The sequence below is a fragment of the Ptiloglossa arizonensis genome, chromosome 7 (genome assembly GCF_051014685.1).
Source record: "Ptiloglossa arizonensis isolate GNS036 chromosome 7, iyPtiAriz1_principal, whole genome shotgun sequence".
NCBI lineage: Eukaryota > Metazoa > Arthropoda > Insecta > Hymenoptera > Colletidae > Ptiloglossa > Ptiloglossa arizonensis.
Window position 1 is genome coordinate 2,762,474 of NC_135054.1, and position 16,990 is coordinate 2,779,463.

General features: G+C 30.9%; 1 protein-coding gene across 9 annotated transcripts in view; it reads right to left on the bottom strand.

Annotated features, from left to right (window-relative positions):
- Positions 1–16,990, bottom strand: part of Ipk1 (Inositol phosphate kinase 1) — a 375,197-nt gene that overhangs the window by 2,989 nt on the left and 355,218 nt on the right. For all 9 annotated transcript variants that reach the window (XM_076315763.1, XM_076315762.1, XM_076315767.1 and 6 more), the window contains 2 exons: positions 2,377–2,576; positions 1,684–2,097 (listed from right to left, as the gene is read on the bottom strand). In XM_076315763.1, coding sequence (XP_076171878.1) covers positions 1,684–2,097; positions 2,377–2,576 — 614 coding nt within the window. The remainder of the gene's footprint in view (positions 1–1,683; positions 2,098–2,376; positions 2,577–16,990) is intronic.

Sequence of the window (16,990 nt, forward strand, 5' to 3'; positions counted from 1 at the left end):
TTGTAGTCGGAAAAATGAATGTCTATCAGTAAGATCTTGAAATAGGTATCACTAAAAATGATCAGATTCATCACAATTATATTTAATGCAACCACGAGATCATTATACTTTCCTATAGTGTGGGAACGCGCTGAGATTATATTATTACAGAAACCAGGAAAAGATCTAACGTTAATAAAAGAAAAGAAATTAATACGGGATCACTAGTTTGACTGCCGTAAAAGATATAATATTATTGAACAAATGTATCGAATGACAGTCGAATTATTAACTACATTAGAATAGAAGAAGTGTCACAGTATTCTTAACAGGAAAAGCGTTTGTTTGAGTATGATATCACGAACAAACATAAAATTGGCTATCATTTTTTTTTTTAAATTTATACCATCTTATAGTCTCATGCCTCACACCCCGTACACTCTACAGTAGAATAAACAAGAATCTTTTAAATATACACTACATTGAGCAGGGGTACCGCAAAGTAGTGTTCTAGGCCCCCTTTTATATACGCTTTATATAGAGGACGTACTAAAAATGTAAAACACGATATTGTATATATTACACATATTAAACACGATATTATTCCGAATAATACCGGAATCCTCTGAATAAACAAAGACCTAAGAACAGCGACTAATAATCTAAAATTACATTTAATAATGCTTGTAGACTAAGCGAAAAGTACAAAAATTATTATTAACCCGAATAAATCCAATCAAATTACATTTACATTGATAAAAAAAAAATAATACCTAGGACTCTACTTAGTCCAAGCTTCAAATGTACAACAAATTCTTAATATACAAAACAATTATTAAACCAATTTCGACATATGGCATTAGTTATAGGCATGACTGTTAAATCAAATATTACAACAATGGAATAAGTTCGATCAATTTGCTTAAGATAAATCACAAACGCCCCTCGATATATTTGCGTTCCAGCCTTTTTAAATGCAGAATCTACCATCGACTAATAACTATTTGTCGAATAATGAATATTGGTTAAGAGTCAGCCCAAAATTTTAAAGCGTGATTTATAAGATTGTGGATTTGTTTGTTTGTGCTGTATAAGAATATCGAAAAAATATAGTGTGCTATTTAAAAAAATATCAACGACCTTCAATTTTGGTAAAAAAAAATGATGTTAGAAAAAGAATGATGTTATCATTGCACATTCCCTTTTAAAAAGCGTAACTTTATCCTGAAAATTTTTTTCATGGAATCATAAATCTGAATCTGAATCAGAATCTGTATACATATGTATATATTTTTCATTATATTTTTACTCAAATATTATTAATTGGCCGGCAAGGTTTTTCCGATGAAACTAGGACTAAATTAACATCATTCAAATTATTTTTAATTATGAGTAATTTGAATTATTTCTGAAAAACTTTTACATGCATAGATATAATTAAATATAATCTGATTAAGGTCAGGTTTGGACTTATTTTAAAAATTGTAATTATCATCAGAGCGTAGAATTTTGATACGCCTGCATATCTTACTGTCCTCATCTAGGACCATCGAGTAAATGAGGTGATAGGTTCATAAGTCGCTTGTACCTTGCTCTAAATAAACATAAACAGTAGAGGGATGATCCTATCACTTGAAAAACGTGTAAAATACGTCACTTGAACGCGGGAATTGTTGTACATAACAGTTTAAAATCGATATTTACCTCTTCAGCGAAATGTAGAAGTGTTTTAGCTTTTTCAATTATATCTGAATTAATATATGAGATCAGTTCAAGGTTTTGTTGAGCAGATGCGCATATTTCGTACGCAGAACATGGCTTGAATTCTTCTTGAGTAAACGAATGTAAAACAGCAGCGTGGACTAAATTACAGAATTTGTCGATGTAGTCTTTGCTCGTACAGGCCACGGAATTGTGAAACCATTCTGCTAAGACGCTTTCGAGATCGCTGAAAGATGATTCTTGATCGTAAACAACTATGCCGTCGTTAAAAATCTTCAGATTGTTTTGTGGAGATATCAGAAGCCCTTTTAACGCTGATTTCATACGTTCCTCGACCCCGGAAAATAGATCAAACGGACAGTAAGTACTGCGAGCTGTGATGACCTTTTTCTGTAGCTGAAATTATAAGAAATCACGAATTACAAATTTGTCACTTTTATTTTAAATTATTCTATACGCGAAATCATTTAAGATTTAATTATAGATAAGAATCAGTGGATTTTTTAATAAAAATAATGTTCAGATTGACGCTTAATATTGTTTTTACGATATATTTATCATAGAGTAGCAATTTCTTTTTCTGTAATTCATATCTTTCTATAAAAACAGCATTAAATTTCATAAAGTACATTAAAATTATATTTGATCACATTAAATACTCAATCGTCATATTACCTTGTAATACTGAGCCAAACAATAAGGACACTTTTGAAGTTTACAATCAGTCTCTCTAGAGTATCCTTGTTTTGGTTTAATTTCAACGCAAAACGTTTTCTTGCTTCGGAATACATCAGAATCGTATTTTGTTCGAAGAAAAGTATAGTCAGGAAATTTTGTGGCATAACTTTCCGTAATATCCATGTGACGACGTTTATCTGAAAATATAAGAAAAATTTGTGAGCTAACAGAAAGTTTCGTAGTGTCGATCACATTCTAAGTAAATACCTGCTAAGGAAAATTTCTAAACGTAATATCTGTTAATACGTCGATTGCAACGTGAGGCTTCTATGTCTCTCTGTCCGATAGATCCAATATCGAAGTATATAAGAATTTACATTAACACTAAAACTATCGATAGATTTTGGTATATTAAAGTATTCCTCATACCTCTGACAATCGATGATTGAAGAAAAAGAGGAACTTAGGAGATTGATCATATGTAGAGAATAAAATAAGTCGTAACGTTTTTTGAAAATATGCTATGGAATTTTAAATGAATTTCTTTGTAAAAACAGTTGGAAACAGTTGAAACCAATCATTTTGACTGGTTGGTAAATGTAGCGTTAAAGTCACAAACTTGGCTCAAAGTCATAGCATACACTAAAAATCTTGCAATTAATTTGTATAAAAATTTAACTTTTTGACCCGATAGATTTTTACAATATGAAAATTAAACATTTAGTTCTACTTCTAGACAGCATTTTATGTTCGTAGTTATTTTAAAACTGAAGAAATGCTTTTTCGACTCTCTAAAAGATGTAAAACTTGTTCCTAATGTTAAACTTTTAATTTCACATTTGACGTTACTTTGATCTTCAAATTAATTTTACATCGTACTAGATGCATTTGAGCATGTTCGTATAAACAGAAGCTTATAACTGATTTTGAATCAGAGCGGAGTACAATTTACTTGCGAAATCTCGGCCGATTGAAAAGAGATCGTAGTGATTTTAAATTTTGGATATATAATTTTTTACTGTTTGCAGAAGTGAGCACCATACGGTTATCAGAGTGGTGTGTATTAAAGTTATATGGGTTGTAAACAAAAAATAACAGATCTTGATTCAATATTCAGTAACGGTATCAAGAAAATTGCTGCCAAAGGTATTCCCTTGTTTGGAAGAGAGAAACGGTATATTTTTGGGTCATGTATTAATGTGTGTGTCTGCAGTGTCGACTGGTTCTTATGCATTTAATGGATGTACGATTGCGATTCGGCATCGAACGTATCATTGTTACAGTTGTAAATGAATCCCATTAAAAAGATAAAAATGAACAAATTATTTGATGCACGAGGTATTCGAACCCGCAATTTCGACTATATGAACTCTCCTGCTTCATCTACATTACAGGCACTTCGATGAAAGAAATTAATAAACATTGATATTTGTCGTACACATTGCAGTATATAGTATACGTGTAACTTCAATTGTTTATATCTTTAAAATTATCAAGTTATTACACCTAATATTTTGCAGCTAGCAATTAGGATGTGCAATGTTGATGCATTCTACGAAAGTAAATTTACATAGATCGAAGACGGACCATTCTGGTCCTTCTCTTATTGGAGTAGATGTCCATTCGAGAGTTTTATTCCCGATAGTCGCTATCGAGCTATAATAAGATCTCATTTACAGCAGCGGGAGAGCTTCCGTGTTGACAGGTGTTTCAACTAGCTTCAACATTCGTATGCCCAGCTCTCGAGTGTCCATATGGAAGAATTCTTATTTTTAATACTGTGTCTACCGGAGAGTTTTCCTCTCAAGAGTAAGTTTTTAGAGTAAAATTCTCTAGTGGATTCTCAACTGGGGAAATAGTAAAGAAATTTCTCAATTTTACTGTAAAAATAACTATAATCTTATTACAAAGTTTATAAAGGAGCTAATTTCAACTAAGATAAAGGATTTCTTTGGTTCTGACGGAGGAAGAATATTTTTGCCCAACTTATTTCAACAATCGTTAAACCGTGGGTGTAAAAAAATTATAGGTTCGTCTATAAAAACACTGAAGATAGCTTTCAAAACTCGGAAAAGGAGAACTGATAAAAAGTATACTACAATCATACTAAAGGCTTCTTGAAACCATATTATGCTATATATAAACATTTTCAGTCGGTCCACTAACAAGAGAACAATTTAACCCTGATCACCCTGAAGTGATTTGACGTATAATAGATATTTCGCCTATTATCGTTGTTAGGTGTTAATCGTGTCAAGCCGTTAAAATATTGAAAAAATTGCAATAGAGTCGGATCGTAAGAACAATATTTATTGCGTTTCAACATTATTAAACGCGTGGACGCATAAATGCATGAAACTGTAATACGCATAATGCATGTACGTATACCCGGTCCTTGTTTACACATTCTTCGTTTCAAGTTTGAAGATAAACGTTCACATGGTAGTCCAGTTGCGAAAATATCCTGCTCACCGTGACGTACTCATTTTCTAAAAATAGGTAACTGGAGAACTGCTTTGCAGAATGTAAGGAGAGAAAGTGTGTAAAAAAAGGACACGCGAATGTAACAAATGTGACGCGTGCTTGTTTCGTTAGAAGTGTTCCGAATTTACTATTTGTGCTTTATATACAGTTATCTGTCACTGTACTTTCATCTTATCGTGGAGGGATGAAACAGGCGAAGGCAATATAAATTTTCTCACGATTGCGTATTGCCTCATAAATATTTCTTTCAGTTGTTACGAACTAGTTTTTCTAGTAAATTTTTATTTTCCGCGCGACACGATCGTGCAACAATTTTCGTTTTGATTTCACATTTTTAAATTTAAATTTAACGCATCGTGTCCTTTTATCTTTTCCCAAAAATCGTAAGCGGTTCCCATAAATCGATAGCACTTTTTCTTTCTTAATTACAGCCTTTTGTTATCGATACAGAATACGAAGACACAAATCGATGCCTTTTCATATCGATCGATTCACTTTCTTATTTCACTTACAAAAAAGAAGCATACATCATTAAACAATGTTCTGTTCAGACCTCAATAATAAAAATCACACGTTCAAGATCCTCTCACCCAACATATAGACACACCTATTTATCACCACTTCTCAACGACAAGACGGAAGAATACTGATTCCCCTTCCATCAGACATGGTGACTTCACCTTCCCCACTTTCGAAGAAACAAGGGAACAGGAACTAAGAGACTCATCGCTACTACCTCTGAATCCCATATAGATGTCTAATTAAACGATTTTCTGACCGATTCGGATACAAATGTCGACCCTCTTTTTTCACTCCGGAACAACACTATCAGAAACAGTGCTCAAGATAATCTCAATCTGAAAAGCTTTAGAAAGTCAAGAGCCTACTCGTAGTCTACAGTTAAGGTGATATCAATAAACTTTTAGCACCAGTAAAAGAGAGGAGTTTTCTTGACAGTACCGTTGCAAACACTGTAGTTGCAGTGATTGCCAGTGTTTACACCGAGGACAAAATTGCCTCAACAAAAGTGATGAGAAATCGTTAACCTCTCTTAACCGGAAGAAGCATAAAGAAATAGTTCACTAGAACGATCAAGAAATTAGAATATAAGTCGAAAAGGCCCAGTCTATCAGAAATAAAGATCAATCACTTAAAATCTAAAAAAGAAAAAGGAAAAAAAGGAGGATATAATAGAATTGAATAAACTAAAGAAAACACCACAATGGTATGCAGTTACTTAATTCAATGGAACATAAATAGTTTTTATAATAGATATATAAATATAAAGAGAATCCTGTCTAAAAAGTCTCTGCTTATTCTATGCTTTCAGGAAACCCACTTCAAACACAATCAATGTACCGAATTAAGAGGAGATCAGAAAATATGGAAAAATTAAAGAAATTCACGCCACGTCAATGCAAAAGTTGCAATCTATATTAACGACGCAATTAATTTCAAGGAAATTAGCTTATCTACTAACATAAAGATTGTGGCTTTGTCATGATCCATTGCAAGAAGAATTTGTACATGCAATTTGTATTTGTATCAAACAGTTACTCATTTTCTACAAAAGAAATAGAAGACATCAATTAGTTTCGTCGTTCAATAAAACTTATCGAGTAACCTAGTATATCCTAATTAACCAAACTATTTATAATCGTTAGCGACTTTAACAATTATAATAATATCTGGGATTCCAAAAAAACGAACCTTGGGCGAAAATTATAAAGGAAATCTTAAACAATTCTGGCATAATACTAATCAACAATCCAGCGAACATTCATTTTAATCAAGCCTTTAACGAAAAAAGTGAAATAGATTTAACAATTGTATCCTTACAGAAAGCTGAAAATTTAGCTTTTCTTACAGAAGCTGGAAAGTTTCAGACGAGATCTACAATGGCGTTCATTACCTCATAATAATCTTTATCTTAGGTATAAGACCAACGATAATCTACCACTATAGAACTTGAAGAAGCAAATTAAAACGAATGTCACAGAAATTGACAAGAATATAGCAAATATCGAGCAACCATCCATAAAAACAAAGGAGAAAATAAGCCTAATAATGAACAACTTTGTTTATACTTCTTTTCTTCACAGATTTATACATTATTAATGTAAGATAAACAAAATAAAGTTTTGCAATGTGTTTAGGTTATTGCAGTTTTACATGTAATGATAAAAATAAATCAAAGTTTGTTAATAATCTAAAGTCTGTTCTCCTGAAAAATTAGATTCTCGGTACTTACTTTGTTGTTTTCTACAAAAACTTTTCAATTGTTTAAATATTTATAAAAAAAAACGATCTTATTAAATACAGTGATTAAATACAGATCACCTACAATTTAGCGATATCTTTGTCTAGGCTATGTTATCTTTCGTCGAAAATTAAACTTTTTTCATATTTAAAATATTCGTCTACCTTTATTACTTTTCAGGAAATCTAACTAAACAGATATTCCCACGGAAAATTTAAGAATAGTTTCCATCATCTGAATATAAAATCGACCAACAAAAAAATAATACGCATTTAATATTTTCCAATGTCCATGACCATGCCAAGTTTCATCAAAATCAAAAATAATCAATTATGTGATGTATTTTGTAAGTGGAACGGAAGCAAATTGCTAGTAAAATAACCGATCGAATGTATACGTAGAAGTGTGTGCGATGACTGTTGTGCGTAAGAATAGAATAAACGACTTCAAAGCGAAAGGCTCATGGAAAGGGTGAACAGGACCGACGTAAAGGCAGACAATCAGGATCAAGAAGTTTGAAGGGAAGAGAAGGTGCAGCAGGTTTTCAGGGTCGTGAATAGAGATGGGATCAAGTTCAATGTGTACTCACGAAACCGAGTCGATTCCAATACCTATGGTTCGCTTCCAGATTTGAATATTACTCGCAAGAAAAATATTTCATTCGTTCTATTTGCAAAACGCTTGATCTGTATGAGTTGATCGCAAACCTCGGAATAAGTACTTGTAAAATTGGAAAATGTATCTGTAAATATTTCGTTGTTTGAAAGAATCGGATCTCTTGCAAGTAGTACACGAATCATACAACACGTAATATGTAACATTTCTGCTGCGATACTGGTAAAAGCTTCGAAGCTACTCGATCAGGATTCGAACCTACTTGTAAGATGCTCGATTCCATCGCTACTTATTGTTAGTCGTGAATGCACATTCTCCTCGAAGGAATCAGGTTCTTTCTTCCCAGACTACCGCGTTTTGTCCTTTCCCAATTACGCGCAGAATTAACTGAAAATATTTCTTCGACGTCACACTGGATTTGTAATATAATATTCCAATTCATAGTGGTAAAAATAGTGATCGATAGTATGTGTTCAGCAATTCGGAATATTACTAACGTGGACAGTTGTTGACGTGTCTATGATCAAAATTAGAGGACGTACTCTCTTATGTATTAATTTATCTACTTTTAACTTTTTGTAATACAAATTGACGTAAGTACGTCTTTACGCTTTGTAGTAACAGGATCGTAACAAGAAACAAAGCAAAATTGATTAAAGTGTTTGAAGTTATTATGTTGTTATGTATTGGATAAATTTAAACGTAAATAATTGATTTTACGTTAGTTATATAACGCTTACTTGGAATTAAGCGGTAATTGTTTTATCGATTAAATTTGTATTTTAAGCAAATTTGATTGTTTGAAGTTTGTAATATAAATAGACACAAACTTTTTCAGTTTACTTTAATATTATTTTGTTCGTTTTGTACTTTGTGTTTTTTTTATAAAATGTTTAGATTAAATGTTATCAGATTTTAACGTGACGAGTGACGAAGATTTTATAATTGAATTTATGTCTACATTGCATTTTTATAACAATATATAAATTTCTAAGAAAACGATAATAGAGTTATTCGAAAGAAATGTTGTAACGTACTAATAAATTGTGATATGAACCGTCGAAAGTTGAAGTGGTGAAAGTAAAAGAAGTTAATTTCTGGATTATGAAGGATGAACTGGAAGTTCGAATTTAAAATAAGTTTTAATTTAAGATAACAATGCAATTTTATCCTGAAAATAAGGGTACATTATCATTTCATTCAATATTCTTTTGACTTACACCATTGAACATTTTTACTGGTTTATTAATTAATGAAAATGAAAGAAAAGAGAATAAAATTTTATTATTTATTGTTGACTTTCATTCAGAGGTTCAACATCATGTACCTCATTTGAAATTTTGGGGATGTGAAAAGTGGTGAATTGGAGGTGATAAAAAAGTGATTTATCTACACCAGTTCTGGGCACATTTTCATCATCATTCCATTGGGCGATTGTTACTTATTTATTCTGCGATCTACATAAAAATTAATGGAAATATATGTATATAATTTTTCCACAAAATAAAATGAAGGTTACACTTTCAAGATGTGGTACTAATTGAAATTGGTAAAAACGTGACGTAAACCACTTTTGCTTTTAACGGCTCGTATATACTATAAAGGAATAAAAATGCTGAAAAGTTTGATAAAAAAATCAAGAATTATTTCCGCATAAAATCTGAAAAATCACCGTATAGTAAAGTAGACGAATTTCTGACAAGAAACAAGCTTGTATCATTTTCGTGAATCCGATTGGTCTGGATCGCAGTTGTACATTTACAGTTTATCTTTCAAGTCTCAAGATCTCACTCGTAGATGTGATAAATGTGAATACTTTAAAGATATTGTATACACGATACATCACGTATGAAAAGTGTTTTGTAAAGTAAAAGCTAGGTGGTGGAAGACGTCAATGAAAAATTAAAATGTCATTTCATTACTGTCAGAATTAATTTTAAATGAACCATAATGGATGGGATTGCACAAAATTGAACAGTCAAGGGAGACCTTAAACAGAATTTAAATTTCAAAAAATCACATGGGATCTCGTAAAGCAACAAGGTTAGATTGACAAAAATTTACACTTGAAAACAAATAAAGCTGTTAGATTTTATCTTTTTCATCGCAAAAGATTGTTATTCTAAAATATATTTTAAAACGTTACATTTGAAATTAATTATTTAAATTATTATTTAAACTTATTATTTGAAATTAAATTGTCTCTACAAAAATTTAAGTTCAAAGGAAATAGAACGCAAAAGTTATAAAAAAAATACTAATATGTATAAGTTGATCGATTGGACAAAAGTATAAAACTATAATACACCATTGGTATTTGTTTTATATTCGGTAAGACCTTCTTTTAGTTGCATAATATTTAACAACTGTTCCGGAATTTCTTTGCATAATTGTTTCATTCGTCTGTGTGGTAGTATGTTCCACTTTTGAACGATACATTCTTTTAGCACGTTAACATTTTTTAATTGCCTTCCACTCGCATAAACACTATTAAATAAACCACTCATTTTTTAATTTACATTAATATTGAATATTAACTTTTTGAAGAGTAAATATAAATGGAAAAAGGTTACAAAATATTCATTTTATTTTAAGTTATTTGTTCTTGTAATTGATCGTTTGAAAAAAATTGTTTTATGGGTCGGATACTTGAAGCATCCAAGGCAACAAAAATTCTTGTGTTATAATAATTTATAATCGTGTTTTCATTTATAATAAAATGATTAGCATTTAAAGTTAAATGTTTTATTAGTTGTTTACAATTTTTCAGTCCATTTAACTTAAAATAAATGCAAACAAAAACTATGAATTCTAATATTAAGTTTTGCTCCACGAATACTATTAGGTTGTTCGGAAAGTCATTTCATTCTTTTTGGTGAAAATGAAACACGATTTTTTAGAGTGTATAAACATTTTATTAAATTATTCTCCATTTTGGAAAACAAATTGACTTTCCGAACAACCCAATATTTATAAGAAATAATGTTCCATTCGTTATATTCATATAAATTGTTTTCGTACTCCAGAATGACTACTATTTTATAAGTATTTCGATCTTTGAAAGAATTGAATCTCTTGCAAATAATACACACATCATCCTCAATATGGATATTTTTCAATTATTACTATGTAACAAATCAAATTTCTGATAAAATGTCCGGAAAAGCTTTGAACCTACTTAATTAGGATTCGATCTTACTTGGATGTACTGAAGTATGTCCTAAAATACTTATAGAGAGTTCGAATCTATTTGATCTAGGTCCAACTCCACTTGGAAATACGCATTGCATTACGGACCTACTGGTAAAGTGCTTAACGTCGTCGTTAACTACAAGCATACTTCCAAATTGCTGACAAAGTGGTTAGAAATCAAGAAGTTTCCTCGTACTATGGTGATTAACTCAAAATCCCGATATAAATCCCATTAAAAATGTTCTGTCAATCGCACAAATAAGATTAAACTCACCAACAATTAAATCGTAAAACGTAGACAAAATATTAGATTGAAAAACGTAAGCATAAAAGTTGGTCAAGTTGTAGATCCATAAACATTGTAGTTTATACACTTTTTCATTAAATATATTTATATTGTTATAAAAAATATGACTAAAGTCTATTGTCTTAAAGAATCTAATCATTTTGTGACATTAATCGTGTATTATTTGTTAACGAGCTTTGACAATTGCAATAACATCGATTCAATATAATATTAGTATTACACGTTTACATACATTCGCGTCGCTTAAGCTTATATTCGTAATTCTATTTATTGTGCAATTCTTATTATATATGTGTATTAAAATACGATTAAAATTTTGTAGATGTTTTTAATCGATTAATCAAATAATTGTATTGCAGAAATTACGTGCAAACGATCTGGGCGATTATATTGACATTGATACTTTTGGCATCGTAATAATAACGCTTTTCATCGTTTCCATGCACAGGTAATACACAAACTACCTGCTAGGTAGTTGACGTTCCTAGACATGAAATCGATACCTTCATCTCGCCAGCGTGTAATATTGCTTTGGTGATAACACCGTAATACCTGTTGCTCGCTTTTAAATAAATCAATCATTTTGCGGTATTGAAAATCTTTTGTAAATGTTGCTGTCCAGAGCATGTAGATACGCGTCATGTAGCTTTATTTCTGTACGTTTAAGACGTTTCTTATGATTCCACATAATAAATTGAAGTAGTATCGTGTTAGGATTTCATAGAAGTAAATTAAATAGTTCCCTTTATATTCAATTACATACATGAGAACTTCTTTTAGGAAGTTCTTTTCCAGACTTCTAGCAAATTGTCATAATACTTATAATTCTTAAACATTGTTAAAATTCTGAAAGTTAACATACACAGTTTGATAAAAATGTTTATGTGTTGTATACTTGTTTACTTGTTTGTTCGTTTTTTTACAATATTTATCAAACAATTGTAATAACAATAGGGGAATTAGAAGTATTAAAAGTTTGACGAAATTTATAATCCAAATGAAAAAAGGTTACACGAGCACAACATTTTTGTTTAGATGTAATAAGCAATTGTCACACGTTGGTTATTTATGTAAATTTTTATACTAGTAATTTTTGTATGTACTTACAGCTGCAGCGAGATATAATAGCACGTAACAAGTATTTCATTAAAAGCACAATGAAAAATGAAATTTACTATCATTATTTATTACTTATTCATGAGTTAATCGAAGTTGTTAATTTAGGTGGATCACCCGGTTTGTCAGAAAGTTTATTGAGAAAAAAGACTAAGGATGTCACATTACAGATTCTCTTTAATCCATTTTAAATACCATAAAATCAAGTCTTGCTCCAGGATATAAACACTGCAAATTTAACAGTTCTAACTTATATTATATTTTTCAACTTTTTCCTTGATTTTCATTTGTATTTCCCTTCCCTGACCTTGCTTTAGATGCACCTTATATTACTTCCATGGCACCTTCCTATAGTTTTCCTATAATTTCTACATTTCTTGATCATTCCAAATCTTGTACGGTATTTGTGTTAAGTTTCAATAAATTACCCATGATCCTTAATCATCGCCTGCACAAGATTAATTTGGTGTGTGATATGTGTCAAATATTGCGTTGGAAGGAAAACATTTGGTCCTTGCGAGCCGGATTTAGTACGAAGGAATCATTTAGTCTTTCTCGCTGAATTTAAGACGAAACAGAAAGTGATAACATTATAAATTATCAGGAATAAAGAGGAATTTATGCATAGTGAAAACAACCGTCACGTTGGTATCACATTACCAAACAGGTATTTAATTTTTCTTTGGAATTTTGGCACTAAAAGTTGGGTATTCTATTTAAAAAATTGACGTTGACCTTGAAATCTTGTTAGAACAACGGTGATCGTGAAAAAAAGATTAGAGCAACATATGTATGTTTATCTTCCTGAATATCGTACAAATTTTGTATGCAATACGTATTATAGAGAGTATTTTAGTTGATTGTCTTAAGTGTGCCACCTTGTATAATCAGTTGTATATCTAATAGATTGAAATATAACTGAGAAAAAAGTGATACGAGGCCTTAAAATAAGTCAAAATAATAAAATAAATTGGTTTTTGTTGGAATGAATGCAACAACGATCTTAAGGGTGCCAGATGTCGGTGTCAGTTTTAAGAACTGTCTCCGTATTGGCGCGGAAGGGTCGTCTGCCACGCGGTCAAGGGTTTGGCCGTTTTTCCTTTTTGGCTTTTCTTTTTAGTCGAGTTCCAAGTCCAGAGTCAGGAAGATCACACAGCACTGTCGTCGTTCACATCAAGACATATCACTGTATACGCATTTGTTCGAACTTTGTATTCTTATATATACAATTACTATACTACTAGATACGCGAGATCCCTGCATATTATAATAAACTAGATATTATAATCTGAACTTTACAACAGCTTTATTTTCAAGAATAACGAGAAAATCAGTCGGTACGTATCTATGTACTTGACTGTAGTTTGGCGTAACGAATTTCGCTACACATCATTGTTATAATTTCTTTTGCGCACAATACGGGGCCATCGAGGTCAGGAGACGGCAAGTGAATTACAGGATGCATGCTTGGTTGATTCGAAGGGTTACTGGAAAAATGCTAATCATGTTCTTTTCCATATAATTTCTCTCTTCTGCGCAATGTAAAAGCAGCCTTTTTATTAATAAATTTTCTGCTCGTAGAAAATAAATTCTATTTATTATTGGTTATCAATAAGAAGTAAAATGAAAAAAATAATAATACGTAGACATAGAAGTGGTTTTAAGTTAATGTCAGCAAATTTGAATAATTATTTTAAGTATATAGAAAGTAAAGTGCATTAGTGTTAAGAGATATTATTGTAGATAAGTATGATAAAAAAAAAAATAAGAAACAAAACTGAGCGTGTGTACTGTAAAATTTGCATAAGAATATTTAAACCACATTTTTGAATCCATATTTTACTTCAAATAACAGATTGATCTAATTAGTTTTGTTTCATTAGAGTCACTACAAACGCGCTTGAACATTTCGAATTTAACAATTTAAAACCATCCTATATATTTAATGTATGTTTGTCTTAATTCTTGATATCTGAATGTTAAAGTAATCTAAATAAAATCAAGCTTAAAATTATTACGTGTGACATTGCAAATTATTGTATAAATATTAGGTATAAATAGTAATAATAACAAATAGTAATAATGTGATCTGAAAATTATGTAAATAATCATTGTGACTTAAGGAACTTTTATATCCAATTCTTTTCTGATAAATTAAAGTATCTGCTCCAAACCAAATGGGCATTCCGTGTATTACCTATAACTTCTGATTGCAATTCAAAAACAATTGAGTAGAAATATTTATACAAACAGTTTTATTACAACAGAGAGAATGTGAATGTTAGAAACTCATGGTATATATATGACAGATAATACGAGAAATGTAAGATAATATAAATAAAATAATATATGTATTGTACAATAATACTGATGGTTATAGTGTCTTTTTTTTATACCTGTCCCTTATTACGCTCACGTGCAAATAAATTTGAATGTGAATGTCAGAATATAAACTCAGAAGGTACTATTTAATAATTGAATTTACTAATTTTGAAAATGCTGTGATTTTACATACTGTGATACAGTTCAGTAATAGAAATTGTAGAAAGGAAGTACGCGGATATTCAAATAAATCTCAGGAAAGATAAACATATTAATAAACTGAGAAGCGGAAAAGATAGCTTCCTTCTCGAACTATTCCTTCCTCGATGATATTTTAGCCAAACTACGGCACACAAAACAAATAAACTAACTAGTCGAATTTCAAAATGGTAGTGCATATCTATCGATGGATCAGCCACTAATGCAAGCTAAAACCCTTTATATTTTTCACTCTGTCCTTGTGAGGGTATTGTTATTGGATTGGCGAAATTCTTACATGAAAATAAGACCAAATATGATTACATTCGGATTTTTTTTTATTTATACGCATTTGATAGTTCTTCAGAAATAATTCCTATAATGCATATGTGAAAATAGTTGAAATACGACTCAGTTTAGTCTTATTTTTATCTGGAGAAACATACTAATCTATTGACAATATTTAAGTAAAGATACAGTAAGAATTATAAAAGTTGTTAGTTTGCATTAGTGTCATCGCAGAGAACCGCGTACGATGTCGCTTTGAAGTTTGACGACCGAATGTTTGTAATACGAGATAGGAACAGTCAATTTCAGGAACAAATTCATTATTATTCGTTCATATAAAGTTCTGCACGGACTTGATAGTGTGCGTTTTATCGAAAGATAATTGTATTTACTAGGACCGCGTATCTCGAAAGATTTTGAATAAGGACTTTTTTGGATTTTCATTCACGATAAGACAACTTAGAAATGTCAATTTTGCTCAACCTTTCCGTAGTGTGCTATTCCTTACGACAACGGACTTTTGAATTCTGATTAACAATATGAGAGATGTCATATGGTTTTCTGTTGTGTGTCGTCTCAATCCTACATCATACTTAATGATCATTTTTAACTTACTCTGTTTAATACAGGTCCCGAAAAATGTTTTATTTTCTTAAATTTACGTTTTTGGTCTGTCGGGGTTTTTTCAGACACGAATAAGAATCATTCCAAAATATTGCTTACAAATTAATTCATTACCATTATTTTTATATTTTGTTTTAATTTATTCGATGCACTTTTTCCTTACGGAATACGGCCTGCGAGACCATTTGTTTAAGAGCAAATATAATTCTGACACTGTTTAAAAATAATTAATGCACAGAGAAAGAAAGTCAGTCTTGTTATCACCTTTAATTTTTTAAAATTTACGGTGCAATTTAGAGAGAAGAAGATTAATGCAATTCTCAGTCACGAATACTCATGAATAATAAATTATTATAATAACTTTAAAAACGATAAAAAATATAAAGTCGTTAGATCTGTTGGTAAACATTAGATCCTCTTAGAAATTTTCTTTGATACTCTTTTTAAATTTAAAAGAGAGAAGAAATCAGAAGGGGCTAGATCTAGGCTACTCGATGGATGCGGTGAAAGCTTTCTCGAAATTATCGCAAAACATCTCGTCTCTACTTTTGATAAATAGGTACATAGAAGCATTGTCATGATGAAACGAGACTCTCTTGTGTAATTTTCCAGACCGCTTTTTCTCTCAATGCTCGGTACATGTTTCTTAAAATTGATTCATACCGAGTAGCAGAAAACAATTTGTTTCCCCTTTGGAACAGATTGTTTAGGTCTGGCTTTGAAAAGGCCATTTGAATCAGTTGGGAAGCAACGTTTCGAAGATGGTTCAGATAGTACATTTAAAATATTAACTACATTTACTTCGTGTAACAGCATATTCATTTGAAACGATAATTTTAATTTATCGTTTAAGACATTATTAATGAAAATTTCTCGAGATGGAGTGATAGGAATCACATAATTTATAAGGTCGTTGGACTTGTTTGTTTACACTTTACAGAGTTAACGGCAAAAGATATAGGTTATCATTTTAAAAGATATCGATGACCTTCAACTCTTATAAAAAAATAACCTTGGAAAAGAATTAATATCATTACATATGACCTTTCAAACCGAGCAATTTTGTTCTAAAGAGTTTCTTCATAGAACCATAAATAACAAACATATATAATTGTTCCTACTTTAAATGGTTTACCCCGTATATAAGCATCAAATATATACTAAAATAAGTGTACACATCCTGGATACATTTGACGTGTGACTTT